Genomic DNA, 23,471 nt, shown 5'->3' on the forward strand with positions numbered 1-23,471 from the left:
CTGAATCCTCATTCGGTATTGAAGGGCTCCTGCATAGCCGCATTAATTTTGCAGGAATGCCGAACGTAGACATGGCTTTAAACACCTCTGAACGGATAGGGCTGTCGAATGCGGCTTATAGTCGACGAACATTGGGCTGAGGTTCCAAACATTGGGCATGCATTCCTCTAGCCAATCCTGTCCAGCATCTGACCTCCGGTCTTGAATAGTTCATTTCTCCTCTCCCGGTTCTGGAGCACCTTCTTCATCGCCATTATTTGATACCACAAGCTTTTCCGTCCAGATCCTCAACACGCTGTCTGTATTTGTCACCAGATTTCCTTCTTCATCTCTACAAGAGGATGTGCTCGTTGGTAAAATTTCCGGACTTCGTTCTGACTCCCCCTCTCACGTTTTGTTTTCTTTCCTCTTTTTTTCGGAAAATACGTTTCTCCTCTCTCCTTATCTCCCGATAATTCTCCATCAGATTACGTGTTGCCACTGCAGGGTTGCCCTCTACGCTGCGTTTTTTCACATCAGTAGCATTACGACACTCCTGATCGTACCACGGGTTCCTTGATGTTGGTCTTTGGTTTGTAGGGCGTGGACAATTATTTGCCATTGTGCTTCTATATTATTGTCGGGACAAGGAGTGATTTCTTCAAGTAGGTGGGTAAGTTGAGCAGAGTAGGCTTCTGCTACCTATTGTGTTCGACGCCGATTTTCGTGTTGTGTTATATCGCACCTTTGCTGCTACATTAAGACGAGTACGAACCTTGGCTGCTACAAGGTAGTGGTCCGAATCGATATTCGCATCTCGGATCGATCGAACGTCTAAAACACTGGATGAATGCCTTCCGTCTATCACAACATTGTCAATTTGATTTCTCGTTGGTTGATCAGCAGAAATCCAGGTGGCCTTGTGTATATCGAGAGGCTTGAATCTGGTGCTGCTAACTACCATTTCCGAGTGTGGGCAACTAACCCGACGCCTCAACCCATTTTTTATAGTTCTTATGAACTGATTTTGATTTTGAATTATCATTATATTAACATTGAGCCAATAGTTCACATATAATTGTACCCCGTATTAGTCGATATTCGGGTTGCTTTGGACACGTTTTTCTACCGAATTAGCTGTAACTTAGTATTATGGGATTTCATTGGTTAGAAAATCTTCCTACCAAAGATCTTCAGTATTGTTCAGTATATAGTTGTAATTTGGTATAGAGGGTTCTTGAAAGATGATATACATATGTATAGAAAATTATCATAATAGGTTCATATACAGATACAGCTCTCATTTACTAATTTGAGTGGCTGGAATTTTGCATTCCGGGACCTTTCATATAACCCCCCCATAAAGGTACCGTTCCGTTTTCAGTATTATTAAATTTATAACGCAATTTTCTCAGCATAGCGGATTGCTGGACCTATATATGTTCACAGTTTGATAAAGTCACACATAAAAGCCACCCCCCCCCCCCCCCCCCCCCCCCCCCCCTTTTTGGTAAAATTGTTTCCAATTGTTCTCATCGAAGTGGCTATAATTAGACATTTATATACGTATTTGTTTGTTTGGTTCGATCGAACCCAACTACATTTTTACTTGCTTATTTAAAAGAAACATCTCATCTCAATTTAGTCGAATTTCCTACCGGGATATTCTAATATAAATAATATCATATACTAACACCAAACAAAAAATGTTCAGAAGCTTTCAAAAGCTTTCCATTCATTAATGTCGCACGCAATAATTATAAGCTTCACTCTCGCTCGCACTTTGAACTTCTCCAGTTTTTTGAGAGGAAATATAAAAAAATTCCCATGCATCTAACAATCTGAATTTTTGTTTCTTCTAAGACCAATAGAGAGTGGGTGCAGGTGCGTATCTGTGTGTGCGGCATACTCATCTATACGAGTGTGTGTGAGTGTGCATGTCAATGAGTGATAGTCTCAGTCTCATGAGATGGGATTTTATACCCGAATTGGAATTGGGAAAATTTTCGTTTGTAATTTCACTTTGTCATCTGAACATTTAACATCGCGTGTCACGGCGGCGGTGGTGCTCGAAATTTTGGAATCTCTAAAAACCAATAGAACAAAAAAAAAATAAAATTGCAAACTGAAATTTGTTTGAAAAAAAGGGAACCGAACGCACACACACAAACACAATTCACACAAAATCGTTTGATTTTTTTGGTTAAGAGAAGCGAATAAAAAAAGAATTGAAATTGTATTTGAAATAATCACAGCGAAAACGAACGAAATCCATTTGAAATCCATATTTAATTTTCAAAAGTGGTACTGAGAACATAAAAAAGAAAACAATTTATTAATATTGAGGAAATTAAGATAAATTGTGAAAAATAAATTGAAAGATATCAACGAAAATTTTTAAATAAAAAAAAATAATTTTAATTGAAAAAAATTAAAAAAATTTCATAACCCCCAAAAAAAGGAGTCATAACCCATACCAAAATGCAGTCACTAATCATTGCCAGTGTCATGGTGCTAATGTTAGCCGTACAACAAGGTAAGGTCAATCATTGATGAAGAAAAAAAACTAAACTGAAAATCCAAAAATTGAAATTCAAATCCGTTTGCGTTCACTTCCTTGCACTTCGAGTCAAAGGTCATGGGGTAACAATAAAGCCTTTTGCCTAACATCGTAACGTTATTACGTTATTACATAATAATAAAAAACGCTTATGGAAGTCCGACCCTACTCCCCTTCCTTACCATAGCACACCAGCAATACTAACTACTCCCCATTAACTAACAATAGGACCAAGGAATACACACATACACTCACCCACACTTAAAGTCCTTAATTTTTTCGCAATAAATGACCGTTTACTTTAATAAATCGTTTTGCTAAATTCAAATATTTTTTCCACACAAAAGGGACAGAGGACACACTTCCAAAAAAAAAATCACAGATAATCCTCCCCTCACACCCTCTCCAAAAAATAAAAAAAAGAAAATCCAAAAAGGAAATCCCTAAATTTAATCCTATTTGCCTTGATAACCAGTGACAAGCGGGAAGGGCAGGCAAAGACATCAGCAAACCGTTTGACTGCCAAAAAGCTAAGCTGCAAAAGACAGACAACAACAACGACGACGACAACATCCTAGCCCATCCAAGCAAACCAACTGTTCTTGGGTACACAATTTGCAGAATTATCACCGCCAAACCATCACTGGCCATGGTTCTTGTTGTTGTTGTTTTTGCAAGGAATATTTTTTCTCTCTTCCAAACTTCTTACTCTCAGCAGCAGCTCTTCTTTTTTTGGTTACAACAACAAAATTCTTATCATTTCCGTTATTTTTTGGATTCGCAAACTTTTACATATACACTAGGGGGGATTTTCTTCTTTTGGTGTACATATGTGCGTAAACAGTGATGTCAAATTTGAAGGCAATAAAAAACGTCAATACGCTGAAAAATCGCCAAATTATGAATCGCCACATATGGCAAACAGTTAAGGAAAAAAATTGAAGGCGAATATGAGAATAAAAATTAATCAAATAAAAGGAAAAAATTGAAGGCGAATATGATAGGATGTAGATTTGACGCATCGCATTTTTATACCCTAAACAGATAAAAATGTCGTTAAGTTTGTGCGGGCCGAACTGTTTATATATCCTCACCATTTATTGTACATAAATTCGTTATAACGTTCGGAACATTTATATGAAGACTACGTCATATGCTAGAAGATTGTGTTAAAAAGCTAGGTGAGCTGGAGGTATTCTTCTGCAAGTATTTTTCTTCCTGTAAAAGAACTGCAAGTATTTTTCGTCCTGAGGAAGAGCTGAAGGTATTATTTTTCCTACAGGAGAACTGCAGGTATCCTGTGGAAGAGCTGAAGGTATCCTGTGGAAGAGCTGAAGGTATTATTTTTCCTATAGGAGAACTGCAGGTATTCGTCCTGTGGAAGACCTGAAGGTATTCTCCGTATAGGAGAGCTGCAAGTATTTTTCTTTATGTGGAAGAGCTGAAGGTATTCTTCTTCCTTAGAAGAGCAGGCCCTAGTACTGGGTCGGGGGATCCTGTCAATCAAGAAGTCCCTCTCAATGTCATCAGGATAGTTCCTAGAGAACTTCATAATGAGTTTGACGTTCCTCTTAATTAACAGGAACTCCTTCCCCGTGATAGAGTCGCTGTCCCGTCCGATGTATCGTTTACAGTAGTATACTGCTCTCCGATACATTTTCTTGGCAGCGATCTCCTTGGCATCGGCGTGTCTAGTAGATACTGGTACTGATGAGTCATCCATCTTAACGATGGAATTCTCATCAGCATCCCTTTCGACAGCCAACTGGCTGAGTAGTCTCGCGACATCACTGCAGGCCGTGGATATCGAGTCCAGATCCTCAACCTCGCCAGGGTTTACTTCCCTAGTCAGCAACTGGGAGGACGCTCCTTGCTTCAGAGCAGACATCATGGTTGCTACTGTGTTTATCACTGTAGTTCTGATCACTGTAGTTTCCATGATGTCATCCTCGTCCGACATGGGCGAGTCATCCCAGAGCTGATTTGGGATGCTCTCCTGACTAAGGTGGAAGGACCCTGGTTCCTCTAGAAGATTGAGGAGAAGATCCGACTGCCTCTCCAGGCTTGCATTAACTTCGTCGAGAGTAGAACAGGTGGCTAAAGAGAGGTCCAGGGGGATGGCTTGGGTCGTCAACACTTGAGGGGGTTCATTGATATCTGACCTTGTAGAGTTCGAGGCTGAGGGTGCCAAGGCAGCCACACCAGCATCAGTCGAAAAATCGCATAAATTGGTTTTGTTCTGTGGGTGGGGATTTGGTATTAAAGGATGGCTCCATAGAAGTGCTGTGAGTGAGGGTTTGAGGTCGACCATAGCATAGCCTCTTACCATGGTAAGGACTTGGCAACTAAGCCTGAAAAACTTGTTGAGGCGCCCAGGTATCAACAAGGCTCCGTTCTAATACAGTCGGGACCCTAACTGAAAACCGTGGAACGCTTATAGGCACGAGGTCGCATGACACCCCAGCGTTAGGGGAGACACTTAAGATGGTGCTGTCCCAGACCTTTGAGATGGATATAAAAAAGGGACGCTATTCTCGCCTTGTCGGCTCAGGGATCATAGGCACTCGGTCATTTCCTCCGAGACTCTGCCCCTGAGCCCGCTGATTGTCTTCGACTGTTTATTTGTTATTCACAGTTACCCAACGAATGGTGTTGGGTTTCCCACTATCCGCAACCTGGGGACGCGTCCGTTAGCATTCAGCTTTACACAGTTTCAACAGTGAGTTTGTTCTCTTGGTTGACAGAGTCGGCAAGATAGACCTTGATACATACATACATCTAGGTTCATTATGCCAGATTTCATTGGCTCGTTCGTCGAAGAAGGCATCAAAGTTCCGAAAAAGTGAGATATGGGTGGTTTGATTGAGCCATTGATTGCTAGATCTGTAGACTGAGATCCGCGTCTAGCCCTTCATATCAGAAATGGCGCCCAATTAGAATAATTACGAAAGAGCTTTGAAATTTAATAGAGACCTTTGGATTGCTTTTAAAATCATTATAGGCTCATTCTAAATGATACTGACGGAATACATACACCTTCATACCAGGCCTAGAATCATCCAAAATGACTTTTTCTTAGAATAGGTTTTTTTTTTTAAATCGAAATGACATTAATACCTCGTAATATTTTTGCCAAACATTAATCGTGTTAGGAAGATGGATGCTGCCATTGTACATGTTCTGTTTCCCACGTTCGCGAAGTTAAAACTTATGACTAATATGTTTATACCCTCAGCTTCGTGGCTAATGATTAACATTTGCCTCACCGAAATATCTGTTTTAGAACCCAAGTTTCTTTGGAGACAATTTAAAAATGTCCCTTCGTCTGTCCATCTGGCTAATTGCAAAAATCCCAAGAATTTTGAAAAATAATATGAAATTCGTGTATTTGAAATGAAAATAAAATTATTTAATCTGCCTAATCACGAATAAAAATCCTGCCCCTTCCTATATTGAAATAAAAAATCAAAAAGACGAAAAATATATGGATTGTCATGAATATAGCCTGTTAGTTACATACCCTTCGGCGGGAAACACGACTAGGACCATCAAAATATTTAAAAATAGAGGCCTTTATTAACATTCTCTGCATTTTGCCATCAATGAATCCGGAATAACATATCAAATCTCCTGCGGCGTTCTCCATTTAAGGACCATCAAAATACTTACATATAATTGAAAGGTCACTACATGCGGGGGCTGTATCTAAAAATAAATCATTATAAGAAGATTTTCCAGCTAATGAGAACCAAACATATTAAATACACAATTCGATTGGGAAGCGCATCTGAAACCCTTAGATCAATAATATATATTCTTTTGAGAATATGCATAGAATCACTTTCTGAGTCGATTTATGCATGTCCGTCCGCCTATTTGTCTCTCTGTCGATGTTCAATTGTAAACAAAGTACAGGTCGCATTAATGATCCGAATTGGATGAAATTTGGCACATCTCATTTATTAGGCCCAAGGACGAACCCTATTGAAATTGAAAAAATCGGTTCAAATTTAGATATAGCTCCCATATATATTTTCGTCCGATTTAATGTAAATGGTGTACCAAAGTCTCTATATATCTTTCGATTTGCCCGAAATTTGTCATAGCGTACTGAATTGAGTCTAGTACGATGTGTGTTAAGTTTCGGAAAATCAGTTCAGATTTAGATATAGGTCCCATATATAAATATATACACATTTCGTCCGATATAATGTAAATGGTTAACCAAATTCCCAATATATATTTCGATTTGCCCGAAAGTTGGCATAGCGAGCTGAATTAAGATTTTTTTTTATTATTTATACTCTTTCGAGTCGAGCTTGATGATCTAAGTTTTGCAATGAAAAGGAAAGCCAGGAGAAGAACCTACGTACCTGGAGAAGAACCTACGTACCTGGTTAAGCGGCTCATCAGGCATATTGGGCTATGTGGCTTTACAAATGTCGTACGTTGATAACTTGTATTTATTCCGCCCTGATGCGAAACTTACATATGCGAATTAAATTCAAATTTGTCAAAGTTCGACATTTGTCTTCATTTCAGGAACAGTCCTTTTCAAAGCAGATTTTTGTTGTAGCGATGGATAATTAATCCACACACCTACAATTTCTTCCATGGTATGTCCATGTTTTTGCGCAACCATTTTGGATGTGTGTTGATGGCTCAGAACGTTATGTAGTCTGGCAACATTGTGTTGCTCCGAGGACCTAGGTTCGAGCCCTAGCCGTGCTCAGCGTGTTATTTGAATTTTGCCTTGTAAGGGCAGTGATCATTTCAAAGTAATTTTAAAGTAATTTAAATTTTAAAGTAATTTAAAATTACTTTGAAATGATCACTGCCCTTACAAGGCAAAATTCAAATAACAAAAAGAGCTGAATTAAGTTTAGACTGATGTGTGCTAAGTTTCGTGAAAATTGGTTCTGATTTAGATTTAGATATTTTAGTATGATTTTATGTAAACGGTGCACCAAACTCCAAATGTTTGTTCGATTGACACGAAATTTTTCCGAACGCATTAAATTGAGACTGCAGATGCAGACATAGCTTCCATATATAATTCGAATGGGTGTCTGAGTGAGAGTAAATGTTGAACAGTGCGGCATACCGAATAGCGTGTTTCAAGTAGGATATTAATCGATATAAATTAATTTGTCCCATTGTACACAAATTACTCTAAAAGTGGTGAAAGGTATCATATGGTCGGCCCAGCCCGATTATTGATTATCATTGAGTAGAAAATCTTCCCACAGAAATGATCAATATTGTCCCAAGTTACCGGGTTGTACACCCCCCCCCCCCCCATTATTCGGTATTTTGGATGGTCGTCGTTTTTCGATGGTCGTCGTTTTTCAACCGAAGTGGCTCTAATTTCAATTTCTAATGGAGTGTCAAATCCCTCCAGCATTAATTATCTATTAAGGTTTTTTGGTATAGTCCCCATATCGTGATGCCGAATTCTATCTAAACGAATTGAGATATATCGCCAAAATTTTGCATAGAGTCGTCTTTTGTCTGCAGGCAGGTCAAGTTCGAAGATGGGCTTTATCGATCCACGTTTAGGCATTGCTCCCATATAAGGGTACCTCACAATTTTCGGTATTTTGGGGTCCTTAAGCGCGTTTTTCAACCTGAGTTCTTATTGGGTACTAAATGTCTCCAAAAAAATTATAAATATAGGTCCACTTTTTCTGGTAGCCTCCATATAACGGTATGTCCTATTTTTCATTTTTTTTTTTGTGGATTTTGATCGAATTTTTCCGCCGAATAAGCTGTAATATAGTATTTTGAGTTTTTAATAGGTACTAAATCTCTCCACAAAAAATTATGAATATAGGTCCCTTTTTTCGGATAGCCCCCATATAAGGGTACCCCCAATTTTCGGTATTTTGGGGTTCGTGAGCGCGTTTTGGTAACAAATCTCCCTACCAAAAATTATTAATATTCGCCCCCTTTTTGGGGTAGTCCCCATATAACCCCCTTTTTAAAATAGTTAGACTCTGTTATAATCATTTCATCATGCGGATGAGATAAAACATTAGAACGTAACGCATTTAGGCCTAGCCCCTGTGTGAAGGTTCCAGAAGAAGTGGACCGATATTCCCCATCTTCGAATTTGAACTAAGTTTGGAAGAAATAATAAGATGGGCAAAGTTTGAATGAAATCTAAATTTTCTGAAACGTATTTGGTCCAAAGAAACATGGGGTCTAGAACCAATATTTCGATGAGACAGCCATAAGGCTGAGGGTATAATTATCCATTAAAAATTTCTGAAATTTGTATTATGGTTGACATAACCCGTTTTTAGAAATGTCGGTATAGGTCAACATTTTTGGTATGTTCCCTATATTTTCATTTCTAGTACCTGTCAGTATATCTATGGTGGAGGGTATCCAAAGTTCGGCCCGGCCGATCTTAACGCTTTTTTACTTGTTTATTTATTATTATTTGTTTTAATAATTCTTTCAACCGTAAAATTGTGTGTAATCATTGAATAGCAGATATTCCTGAGGTGGTCGGTCCATCCCATCAGAGATTTGAGGAAAAATGTCCAATTAGTTTTTGCATAAGAAATCTCTGGTGTTATCTGGGCTACTATGATTCATATATGCTATTATATTCATTGGTACACGTCTGGACCAAAAGGTCTTAAAGGTCAAATATTATTGATAATCAAGCTATAAATAAGCTAGGTGTCTGATTTTATTTATGATGAATATCTTATTAATCTTAATCTCTGAAATATAAACTGAAACAACAACTACACCACTTCTATTTATAAAAAACCTTAATTTATAATTAAAAAAATACAAAACACAAAAAAAATTAAACGTATGCAAAAATTTATTGTATGTACGTCTTAAAGCTTTTTATTCCAAGGAAAATGAATAACTTGACATGGCTCTGTATGTATGTATACAATAAACTCACACACAATGTAAACATTCTTCGCCGTTTTTGGTCCTTCAGTGATTTGTTCTTCTTCTCTGATTTTATTTCATAACCAAAAAATTCCTTTACATATTCTCAGTTCTCCTATGCACACACACGCACTTTCAACCACATTGTTTGCGAACTTTTTTTTCTTCTCTCTTTTACCAACTTTGGGTTTATTTTCCCAACTTTCGTTTTGTTGTTGTAATTATTTTTTGTCTTATTCGTTGTTGTTATTGCTTTTACATGCTAGTCACACACACGCACACTTAGAGTTCGGGTGTGTATGTACATGTAAATAAATGTCCTGTTTGTTGCCTTCCTTTGTTTCAAGGAAAAATATATGTACAAGTGTGTATCTACGAGTATGTACATGGACTTTGTTTAAACCGATTTGTTTACAGAGATACACATATATTTACAAGCAAACAAACTTTTTGAGGTTATGTTATTGTAATCGTATACGAAATGCGATATGTACCAGTTTAAAAAACTGAATTAGCAATTTGTGGTTTGAATTTTATTTATTTAAGTAGTTAGGATTTTTTATATATATAATCGATTTTTTTTGCACTCCACCCTTTAAAATTTCTTAATAAGGCTGGGTCCTTTATATGAAGACTAAGTTAACTAAGCCTTAACTTTGGGTCTTTGGTGCATCATTTACATAAAATCGGATTAAAATATAATGGGAGCTATATCTAAATCTGAACCGATTTTTACGAAGTTATCACACATCATTCTAGTCTTATTTTAGTAAGCTATGCTAAATTTTGTGCAAATCGAAAAATATATAGCGACTTTGAGGCACCATTTACCTTAAATCGGACGAAAATATATATGGGAGCTATATCGAAATCTGAACCGATTTTCCAAAAATTACCACACATCATTCTAGACTTAAGGGGACCCCCCCCCATTCTCGGGGTCAAAATTTTTGTTGATATAATTCGAATCTACACTGATTAAATAATGTCTCTACAAAATTTGAAGTGAAAATCTCAAGAACTGTCGAAGATATATCCGTTTTATTGTGTCAGCATCAAGTGACGGCTGAAGGGCTTCTCAAACTTTAAACGCGTTTTTCTCTAAAATTTTTTTTGCGAATGGCGGGCACGATAACTCAAAAACTAATAATCCAATCGGTTCCAAATTTTGCAACGTTTCTCTGGGAGTGTATATCTCTCGTATGAACTAGGATAAAGCCAATCGGTGAAGATCTTCCTTATTTTTAACTTGGTTTTTGGTAAAAAATTCGCGATTTTTCAAAAATATTTTTTCAAAGGGCCACCATTTTCTTAATTTTAGAGCGAAGTCAATAATCCTAGTTCATACGAGAGTCAGACATGTACTCTTTCTAACACCGTTGGAATTTTCGGATTCCGATGTTCCAGTGAGGAGTTATCATGCCCGCCATCAAAAATAAGGACTTTTCTTTAATTACAAAAAACAACAACAAAACAATAACAAAATTTTTTTGTAAATTATTTTTCTTCTCTTTTAAATCTTCAATTATATATGTGCAAAGTTACAAACCTTAACAAGCATTGGTATTGATTTACCAGCCCATTGAAAATCTTGAAAAAATAAAATCGAGAATGGGGGGGGTTCCCTTAATTCCGTACGCTGTGCCAAATTTCGTGCAAATCGAAAGATATATAGGGACTTTGGTGCACCATTAATATGAAATCGGACGAAAATATATATAGGAGCAATATTTAAATCTGAACCGATGGACTTAATTTAGTATGCTATGTCAAATTTCGTGCAAATCGGAAGCTATATAGGGTCTTTGCTGCATTATTTACCTTAAATCGGACGAAAATATATATGGGAGCTATATCTAAATCTGAACCGATTTGTACGAAACTTAACACACATCATTCTAGACTTAATTAAGTAGGCTATACCAAATTTCGTGCAAATCGAAAGCTATATAGGGTCTTTAGTGCACCATTTACATAAAATCGGACGATAATATATATGAGAGCTATATCTAAATCTGAATCGATTTTTCCGAAACTTAACACTCATCATTCAAGACTCATTTCAGTACGTTATTCCAAATATCGTGCAAATCGAAAGATATATAGCGACTTTGAGGCACCATTTACCTTATATCGGACGAAAATATATATGGGATCTATATCGAAATCTGAACCGATTTTCCAAAAATTACCACACATCATTCTAGACTTAATTCCGTACGCTGTGCCAAATTTCTTGCAAATCGAAAGATATATAGGGACTTTGGTGCACCATTTATATAAAATCGGACGAAAATATATATGGGAGCTATATCTAAATCTGAACCGATTTTCACGAAACTTAACACACATCATTCTAAGCTCAATTCAGTACGCAATGCTAAATTTCGTGCAAATCGAAAGATATATAGCGACTTTAATGCACCATTTACCTTAAATCGGACGAAAATATATATTGGAGCTATATCTAAATCTGAACCGATTTGCACGAAACTTAACACACATCATTCTAGACTACATTAGGTACGTTATGCCAAATTTCGTGTAAATTAAAAAATATATAGGGACTTTGGTACTCAATTTACATTAAATCGGACGAAAATGTATAAGGGAGCTATATCTAAATTTGAACCGATTTTCATGAAACGTAACACACATCATTCTAGACTTAATTCAGTACGCTATGCAAAATTTTGTGCAAATCGAAAGATATATAGCGACTTTAATGCACCATTTACCTTAAATCGGACGAAAATATATATTGGAGCTATATCTAAATCTGAACCGATTTGCACGAAACTTAACACACATCATTCTAGACTACATTAGGTACGTTATGCCAAATTTGGTGCAAATCGAAAGATATATAGCGACTTTGATGCACCATTTACCTTAAATCGGACGAAAATATATATGGGAGCTATATCTAAATCAGAACCGATTTGCACGAAACTTAACACATATCATTCTGGATAATTCAGTACGATGTGCCAAATTTCGTGCAAATCGAAAGCTATATAGGGTCTTTGGTGCACCATTAACCTTAAATGGGAGCTATATCTAAATTTGAACCGATTTTTCCAAATTTCAATAGGGTTCGTCCTTGGGCCAAATTAATGAGCTGTACCAAATTTCATCCAAATCGGATAATAAATGCGAGCTGTACTTTGTTTACAATTTAACATGGACACGCAGACAGACGGAAGGACATGTATAAATCGACTTAGAAAGTGATTATATGTATATTCTCAAAAGGATCAATGTGTCTATATCGTACCACAGTGCCTGTACCACAGTGTGGAGAAGCATTTTGTATGCTCCAGGAATTTCAAATGCCAAATTACAGCTATTTCGATGTAAAAATGGGACTAAAACCTACATCGAAATTCCCTCCTTATATATATAGCATTTCCACATTAAATGAAACCTTTTACAAATTAAATGAACCCTTTTCCAAATTAAATGAACCCTTTTCCAAATTAAATGAAACCTTTTCCAAATTAAATGAAACCTTTTCCAAATTAAATGAAACCATTTCCAATTGAAATGAAACCTTTTACAAATAGAATGAAACCTTTTCCAATTGAAATGAAACCTTTTACAAATAGAATGAAACTTTTTCCAAATTAAATGAAACCTTTATTCTTATCTAAGGAAATATAATATTTGCACTAATTTTAAACCAATATTTGAAAATTAAATCAAAGAATATTAACAAATATAGTTGTATGGCTATGTAATTAACATAAATATTCTTTAATTCGGTGTGATTTCATTTAATATATTTACTACATAAAACTAAATAAATAGTAATACAAACTGGGGTATTTCTTGACATTTTAATAAATAAATATTTAAGAACAAGAATTGAATACCCGGTCCTAAATGCGAAATACATATTTGACTTAATAAATTGTTGATGATAAGGTAACTGCTTATCTTAATGAAGGGGTTCCCGACTTGCAGCTTGTGGGATTTTCAAAACCATGTCCATAACGTTGTTAGAACAATCTTGCCGAGTAAGCTTTTGAATACTTCGCTCGATTACATCAACAATGTTATGTTCCATTGAAACGTCACACAGCTCTTGGACATAATTTTATTTTTGAAAATGCATTTTCGATTGGATTTAGCATTGGAGAATAAGGCGGTAAGAATTTAAGGTTGCATCTTTTGGATTCGATCAAATTTTTTATGTCATGTCGCTTGTGTATTTGAGCGTTATTTTCCAACTCTGGATTGATTTTCTCAAAAAAAAATTTCTATAAATAATTTAAATCTGTCTGCATTGACACTGGAATTAGAAACGATTGTGTGATGTACAACTCCCGCGTTGTTTATTGCTGCAATTATAGTAACATTACGACCTCTGACCGTAGGCAACACAATGTGTTCTCTTGTTCCTTATCTTGAACGGACTTGGGTTCTTCGTATGTGAAGATTAAATCCACACTCATCAATTAATATTAATTTTTCTCCTTGTTGGGGTATCCATTTTGTAAAGTCTTGAGCATATTTTTGTCTCAAGCCTAATGTTCTGGAGTCATTCATTCTATTTCAATAGAGGCCATCTTAAACGTAATTTTTAATTTCCGTAATCCATATTCTATGCAGCTTGTGGAAATATTTATATCATTTTCTCTCAACAGTTTAGTTTTCATGGTTTTGAGGGTAATTCCAGGCTGACTTTCTATATAGAACTCGATCAGACTTAAAACTGATTTTAGCTCGGGAAGCTCTGATAATTGGGAACCTGAGGAAGAATCAATATCCTCGCCAAGTATTGCAAGTGGAAATGCCCCAGAACCTACCGAAGCTACATCTACAAGACCCCGAAACAAATTGGGTCAGTATAACAAAATAACAAAAGTCATGAAATTGTTAATATTTAAATTCTATGAAGAGGGGAGAACCATTACCGAGGCTGCAAATTTAACCTGCATAAAAATAAATTCAGCAAAAACATTAATAAGAAGATACAAACAAAATTTTGGAACATTGAAGGAAAATAAGCGTGGAGGAAATAGAACTAAGTTGTTGACACCATAAGTTTTAAGTCTGATCGAGTTCTATATAGAAAGTCAACCTGGAATTACCCTCAAAGCCATAAAAACTAAACTGTTGAGAGAAAATGATATAAATATTTCCACAAGCTGCATAGAATATGGATTACGGAAATTAAAAATTAAGTTTAAGATGGCCTCTATTGAAATAGAATGAATGAATGAATGACTCCAGAACATTAGGCTTGAGACAAAAATATGCTCAAGACTTTACAAAATGGATACCCCAACAAGGAGAAAAATTAATATTAATTGATGAGTGTGGATTTAATCTTCACATACGAAGAACCCAAGTCCGTTCAAGATAAGGAACAAGAGAACACATTGTGTTGCCTACGGTCAGAGGTCGTAATGTCACTTTAATTGCAGCAATAAACAACGCGGGAGTTGTACATCACACAATCGTTTCTAATTCCAGTGTCAATGCAGACAGATTTAAATTATTTATAGAAATTTTTTTTTGAGAAAATCAATCCAGAGTTGGAAAATAACGCTCAAATACACAAGCGTCATGACATAAAAAATTTGATCGAATCCAAAAGATGCAACCTTAAATTCTTACCGCCTTATTCTCCCATGCTAAATCCAATCGAAAATGCATTTTCAAAAATAAAATTATGTCCAAGAGCTGTGTGACGTTTCAATGGAACATAACATTGTTGATGTAATCGAGCGAAGTATTCAAAAGCTTACTCGGCAAGATTGTTCTAACAACGTTATGGACATGGTTTTGAAAATCCCACAAGCTGCAAGTCGGGAACCCCTTCATTAAGATAAGCAGTTACCTTATCATCAACAATTTATTAAGTCAAATATGTATTTCGCATTTAGGACCGGGTATTCAATTCTTGTTCTTAAATATTTATTTATTAAAATGTCAAGAAATACCCCAGTTTGTATTACTATTTATTTAGTTTTATGTAGTAAAGATATTAAATGAAATCACACCGAATTAAAGAATATTTATGTTAATTACATAGCCATACAACTATATTTGTTAATATTCTTTGATTTAATTTTCAAATATTGGTTTAAAATTAGTGCAAATATTATATTTCCTTAGATAAGAATAAAGGTTTCATTTAATTTGGAAAAAGTTTCATTTCAATTGGAAAAGGTTTCATTCTATTTGTAAAAGGTTTCATTTCAAGTGGAAAAGGTTTCATTTAATTTGGAAAAGGTTTCATTTAATTTGGAAAAGGTTTCATTTAATTTGGAAAAGGGTTCATTTAATTTGGAAAAGGGTTCATTTAATTTGTAAAAGGTTTCATTTAATGTGGAAATGCTATATATATATATATTAATCGAACAAGAACCATAGGTGTCGTCGTCGTTGGTGAGAATCGAAGCGTAGATTTTTTATAGAAATATTGTGACAGAGCTCAATTATATGACCCAAAGATGAACCCAATTTAAATTGATAAAAATGGGTTCAGATATAGCTACCACATATGTTTTTACGATACTGTACCAAAGACCCAAAATCTGTCCGATTGACACAAAATTTTACACAGCTTACCAAATTGAGCCTGGAATGACGTGAGTTTTTTTGAATAATATTTATTATACCCTACACAACTATGTTGTCAGGGTATTATAGCTTTGTGTAGCCCCAAAAGTTTGTAACGCCGCGAAATATTGGTCCTAGACCCACCTTTAAGTATACCGATCGTCATATCTCGACTAGCTGAGTCGATCTAGACATGTGTGTCCGTCTGTCCATTATAATTTGTAAACACGATACAGGCCACAGTTATGGACCAATCTTCACGAAATTAGGATGGGTTCTGGCCAATGAATACCCCTATTGTTTTTGGAAAAGATCGGTTAATATTAAGTGGATGAAATGGACCAAAAACTTTATTTTTGTCGGTTTTTCTGGTCGCTCCACAAGCCGCAATTATGGCCCAAACACCGCGAATTTTTTCATGGAGAAGGGGATCGGGCCATAGAATAATCATGCTTGTCAAATGGACAACCACTTTTGTGTGAAAAATGACAAAATTTGTATTCTATAGCGTATATATTTACCACACTAGAGGGCGGAAATATAGCTCTGATCGCTTTGAAATGTTATAATATAATAATTTTTGGTGAAGATCAGATAACAATTTTGGGATGAAGTGGACCGAAAACTTAATTTTTTATGTTTTTTTTTTCTAGACGATCTATAGGCCACAATTATAATCCGAACATCACAACACAATCCACGGTGAAGGGAATCTGGACAAGTAATTAGAAGGGCTGTACTCAATATTGGGAATATTCGGAAAATATGTCAGTGTAAGGAAGAGGTGCTGTCGATCTTTAATCGGGCAAGAGGGCGCAACTATCACGAAATATTGCCCACGCTCAGAATAAACGTCGGCAGAAAGTTAGAGTTCCGTGGTAGTTGTGTAGGGTATCGTATGGTCGGCCCCGTCCGACTATACTGCTCCGCTCACTGGTTTTTTTGATATAGTGGTTTAAGTCAATTTTAGGTTCTGATATACATTTTGTTTTCGAATATAAGAAAACATGAACTTAAACCACTTTCAAAATAAAGGACTCATATATAATTTTCTTTCTAGCCATCCGACGTTTCTATTTTTAATCGGTTTTATCTTCGATTGCTATTAAAAAAAACGATATCCTTAAATATTAGGTTTAGGAAAAATAAATACATTATTCATTTGTCAATAAAATCAGAGAAATGATCGAAGTTGACCGGCATGTTAGCAGTCGTAACATCGCTCAGAACCTAAAAATCGACCATACAACTGTTTTAAACCATTTACACAAAGCAGGATTCAAATAGAAGCTTGATTTTTGGGCGCCACACAAATTAACAGAAAAAATAGGATGGATCAAATTTTCATCTGCGAAGCCTTGGCCAAACGGAATGAGATAGACCCATATCTAGAGATGAGAAATGGACTAGAGATGAGAAATGGATTACATACGATAACCCTGTGCGAAAATCAAAGAGCCGTGAAGGACCTCAAGCGGTGGCCAAACCAGGAAGGTTCTGCTATGCATTTGGTGGGACTGGAAGGGGATTATTTATTATGCGTTGCTTCCATATGGCCAACCGCTGAATTCTGGTCTCTACTGTCAACCACTGGACCGTCTGAAGATAGCAATTGACCAGAAACGGCCAGAATTGGCCAACAGGAGAGGTGTTTGTTCCACCAGGATCTTTAAAAAAAATTGGTATCTAGGGAGGATTGTGAAAATCTATAATTTTTTGGCAAAGAGTTAGAAAGACTTCTATGAGATTATGAAGTTGCCTTTAAAATGCAAACAAATCATACAACAAAACAGTGCATATTTGGTCCAAATCGAACATTCCGAAACATGTTAAATGAAGTCCTATAGTTCATATCAAAACAATGGATTTCTTTTTCTTCAACCTAAAATATCAAGCTCGATACGGATGAACAGACAAAATCGATATAATCTCTGATCCAAATCTAAATATTTTGTAATGGCAATATTCCCTCAATCCCTCAATCTTACATTAGTGAGGATATAAGAAATCCCTTTCTAACCCACTGTGTCATCTGTTTCTACCCACAATTGTCGTCAGTATGTACTTGTAAAAATCATCTGATATATTTATCGTTTGCGAATCGTTTGATTAACTTTGATGAGTATTCTTCTTTTTCTCGAATTTTGCTTCGTTTGTGAAAATTTAATAAATTTAATGGAAATAAAGAAAAATTGCCGATTTCATTCATGCATTCATTTCAGTGTGATTCTATCGGTCTGACTACGTTCGCAAGCTGGTTATTAGAGGGAGACCGACAGACGGACACACAGATACAAATAAATAAATCCGAGAGAACAATCAAAATACACAATGTATTGTTGTAGTTATTAATGAGTTTTGTACAGATACACAAATAAACCTACAAAATCATAAATTCAAATTTATTAGAGTGGGTAAGAGATGGATCTTAAAGAAAGTGTATAGGGAAATAAAAATGTTAATAAAAGCTGTTATATAATAGGCCCAGCTTTAATCGATTTACCAGGTGGAAAGATTTGTTCTGCAATCTAACATTTTTTTTTAATTTGAATTTTTGTTGTCTCCCTCATTCATTCATATATCTCGCCTCTACGTTTTTTATCCTGATACCAATCCTAAGAAACCACAGCCGAACATTTTATATGCATTACACATATGTATACATAGATATGTAGCTGCGTTTGTATGTATCACTTTTCTATGTTTATTGCAATTCTGATGACTTTGTGACCATATACATTTATACAATCACAACAACTAACAACCACACTTTTGCAAATGTGAATGACATTGATTTGACATATCATCATCCGCAAGTAAGTATTGACTTAAAGAATTCCAATCAAAATTGATTTCTTTGTGGTTATCATATTTATTTTCATAAGTCGTCTTCTTCTACTTCATAGTGAAATCTTATCAAAAAAAATATATGTGGCACAACATCTTTGGGCGGTCAATCTCGTATTTATGTAGTTGCAAAATAAATAAGCATTGCTATATTGAAACATAAAAAAATACACAATTTATTTGTGGCATATAATGAATGTTAGATGTGGAAGATATACAGAATAGAATGACACTAAGGGGACCTCCATTCTAGGTTTAAAAAATTTTATTTTCGGTTAATATTTAATTCGAACCTACACTAATTCCAGAATGTCCCTTTAAAATTTTAAGTGAAAATCTCAACAACTCTGAAGATATAGCCGATTTATTGTGTCAGGATTAATCAACGGCAGAAGAGCTTTGATTTATAGATTTTTAAAAGTTATAGAAAACCCATGCGGATGGTACACCACACCTCAGGATGAAACATCAATTCTACATATTGGTCGCTCAACAATGCCCTAGAGTAGTTCAAAGAAAATGATAATACGAATCATTGGGCGCCATGACAATGCGAACTCTCAGTCATCGCCTTACACTAGCGCATTGTTGGCCGACCAAAATGTAGAATTGATGTTTCATCCTGACTTGTCACCTGTCACTGATTTATTTTTTATTTCCGCACATTGAGATAAAAGGCGAGGGTAACGATTTTCACTGTCAGAAGATTCTATTGTTGCGTTTAAAACACCATTTGTATACCCTTCACCTCACTGTGGTACAGGATATTATGTCTTTGTGCATATGTTTGTAACAGGTCAAAGGAAACGAGATAGACACATGGTTCCTTTTGAGAATATGCATAGAATCACTTTCTGAGACGATTTACGCATGTCCGTCTGTCCGTCCGTCTGTCCATTTTAAATTGTAAACAAAGTACAGGTCGCATTTATGGCCCGAATTGGATGAAATTTGGCATAGGTCACTTATTTGGCCCAAAGACGAACCCTATTGAAATTGAGAAAAATCGGTTCAGATTTAGATATAACTCCTATATATATTTTCGTCCGATTTAATGCAAATGGTGTACCAAAGTCCCTACATATCTTTCGATTTGCACGAAATTTGGCACAGCGTACTGAATTAGGTCTACAATGATGTGAGCCAAGTTTCCTGAAATCGGTCCAGATTTAGATATAGCACCCATATATATTTTCGTCCGATTTAATGTAAATGGTGTACCAAAGTCCCTATATATCTTTCGATTTGCACGAAATTTAGCATAGCGTACTAAATTAAGTCTAGAATGATTAGGGGTGAGTTTCGGGAAAATCGGTTTAGATTTCGATATATCTCCCATAAATATTTTCGTCAGATTTTAGGTAAATGGTGCACCAAAGTCCCTATATATCTTTCTATTTGCACGCAATTTGGCATAGCATACAGAATTGGATCTAAAATAATGTGTGCTAAGTTTCGTGAAAATCGGTTCAGATTTAGATATAGCTCCCATATATATTATCGTCCGATTTTATGTGCACCAAAGTCCCTATATCTTTCGATTTCCGCGAAATTTGGCACAGCGTACTGAATTAAGTCTAGAATGATGAGTGGTGAGTTTCGGGAAAATCGGTTCAGATTTTGATATAGCTCCCATATATATTTTCGTCCGATTTAACGTAAATGATGCACGAAAACCCCTATATATCTTTCGATTTGCACAAAATTTGGTATAGGATACTGAATTGAGTGTAGAATGATGTGTGCTGAGTTTCGTGAAAATCAGTACTGATTTAGATATAGCTCCCATATATAGTTTCGCCCAATTTCATGTTAATGTTCTTTCGAAAAGGCGGAGTCTGTTAGGAGACATATGTAGAATATACCCAAGGTGGTGAACGATATCATATAGTCGGTCCAGTCCGACTTTATTACCTTCCTTACTGATTTTTATTTAGAGGTACTATATTATTGCAATTTTTGGTATTTTAAATATCCCTGTTCCACACAGGAATAGCCCTCATATAAATGTAGCATTCCATATTTCCATAGTTTTTGGTAGATTAACCAAGCAAGGTAAAGAGTTTTTTGCAAAAAAAATTGTTTTTGATATACAGTAGTTTTCGTTTATTGTCCACAACTATAGTTGCACAACTTTTGTGGACTATAAGCGAATTTGGACTATATCCGAATTTCGTTTTAAGTCCATTACTGGATTATAACTGAATCGTGATATAATACACGTCATGGACTATACACAAAACATGTACTTTTCTAAATAAAATTTAAGTTTATTAAAACAAATTCATATATTTATTTAAAATAAATAAATTGTTTAAACAATAACTTATTATTTTTTTAATTCAAATGCTTTGAAAGCTTATTGTAACGAAAAAATTAAATTATGAGATCCATTTTAAGTCTTTGGGGGATTAAATAAAAAAAATCGAATTGCTCACTATTTTTAAAAAAAATCAGTAATCTTAGTTTGCTTCTTTTTTATGGAACTTATAACAAACGACTCTATTTTTTCCAACACATATTTTGTTGCGTTTCTTCCAACGGAATAGCCATGATGTATTTGGCTCAAAATCTTTTTCTAATTTCACTTTGTTTAAAAGCATCAGGCCAGTCACCACTGCATTCTGGCCACGCATTTCATTAAACCATATAAGAAGCGCCTTTTCAATATCAGGGTGATCACCTTTTCTTTGACGCAATGTTTTTAGATTGCACGAATTGGAAGCTTTTTTAATTTTTGAACTATTTTTGATTATTTTATAAACTGTTGATTTATTTACTCTATACTTGGCACTCAGTTGTCCACATTTCATATTATTTTCTTCTTCTTTCAATAATTTTAATTTTTTCTCCACACTCAATGTAACGCGCGTACCCATTTTCACAACTTCTATGAATCTAGCAATTTTTGACATTTATAAATGTTGCCAGAAATCCAAATGCCATTAAGTTCAAAAAACTGGGTGGCCTATATGAAAATTTCAAAAAACAGGTGCCAGAAATCCAAATGTCATTCAAGTTCAAAAAACAGGGTGGCTTATATGAAAATTTTTTCTATGCAATATTAGTTTTGCATGCACAGAAAATGTGGCCTATAAACGAAAATGGACTATAGGCGAAGTGGACTATAGAACAAATAATTTGTATGAATTTGGAAGAAAAATGTCAGTAAATAGTACTTTTTTCGCTTATATCCGTTTTTGGCCTTTAAGCGAAATGGACTATAAGCGAAAACTACTGTATTCTAATTTTGGAATTATTGGAAAGTCCCAGCCTCAATTTTCAGATCGAAATGCCTGTAACTGGCCATAACGGATTATCATATGCTAAACAATTTCGAGTAACAAAATTTGTACGATTTAAGGTAATTTGATGCCACTAACCGAAGTGACTGCAAGTAGCAATTTCGGGATCTCAAAAGGGTAAAAAAAACCTTATCAAAGAAAATGTTCAGCAAAGGTCCTAGTTTTGTCATAGCCATCACATAATGTAGTTTGTAGTCGTACAGAAGTGGGTATAATTTGGTAATTCGGATTCTCAGAGGATTAAAAACCATTTCAAATGAAATATAAATTATAGGACCATGCTTTTGACAAATCACCAGTATAACAGACCCTCCCGATCTAAAGTAATTTAAATAAAATCCATAGATCCCCACAGAAAAATTGTGATTTTTTCTTCGTTACACATGATTTTGAGTATAAAATGTTATTACCTGAATACATAAAATTCACAGTGGCACCTAATAGACTTCTGCAGCAAGAATAGCTTCTACGGGGATTTTCAAAACTTTTTTTCAGTATATGTCCATAGATCCTCGAAAGGACAGAATACCTTCTACAAGTCTTATAAGATCTTCTACATGTCTTCTATAGATTAACTTCGCCGGATCTTCCACCAAATGAAGATATTTTACCGGCGTTCTATCTGGAAGTACAAAACTTTACTTTAATAAGTCTTCAATATATAGTCGATGTTTTTCAGATATTCTATAAACATGAAATCTATTATACGACTTCTAAAGATTGAAAATCGTTTACTGGATTTCTATAAATAGTAGATTTTATCTTGTATATAGAAAAGAAATTTTACTTTCACTTCTAACTATAAAATGTCTTATAACTATAGAAGATATGTCGGAGGTCTCAAAATTTTTCTGAAAGCCTTTCTCGGTTCGTTTTTTTTTTCTTCTAAAATTTCCATAAAGCAAAAACTTGCCATAAACCCAAATAAAAAGCAAAGCTTAAATATGTTTGTATATCATTGCGAGTAACATGATTATCTCGCACTTGGATAATAAACTCGCACATTATCATGATCGCCATCATTATCATCATCAGCATCATAATAATCATCAATTTCGGTGTGATATTTCAATTTGAACCGCGCCAAAGACGCTCGGTCGATCATTCAGAACACCATCAGATGTGTGAGGGCATCTTGGAATATTTGTGAGTGAACGAACGAACGACTGCATTATTTTGTTTGTTTGATAATTGTATTGTCGTCATCAACATCAGAATTGTCCGAATCCATCCATATATCTGTGTGTTCTGTTTGGCATTGGATTCAATTAGTGCAAAGAGAATTACTT

The 23,471-nt window shown here is 35.3% G+C and overlaps 1 protein-coding gene across 1 annotated transcript in view; it reads left to right on the forward strand.

Moving 5' to 3' along the window:
* The first annotated feature begins 2,430 nt into the window (after positions 1 to 2,430).
* The window catches only part of LOC133330555 (uncharacterized), a 38,562-nt gene continuing 17,521 nt past the window's right edge, over positions 2,431 to 23,471 (forward strand). Inside the window, exon 1 of the mRNA XM_061538991.1 lies at positions 2,431 to 2,515. Within this exon, the coding sequence (XP_061394975.1) occupies positions 2,461 to 2,515 (55 nt within the window). The 5' untranslated portion in view covers positions 2,431 to 2,460. The remainder of the gene's footprint in view (positions 2,516 to 23,471) is intronic.

The sequence above is a fragment of the Musca vetustissima genome, unplaced genomic scaffold (assembly GCF_032173495.1).
Source record: "Musca vetustissima isolate MV318-11 ecotype Yass unplaced genomic scaffold, APGP_CSIRO_Mvet_v1 utg45533, whole genome shotgun sequence".
NCBI lineage: Eukaryota > Metazoa > Arthropoda > Insecta > Diptera > Muscidae > Musca > Musca vetustissima.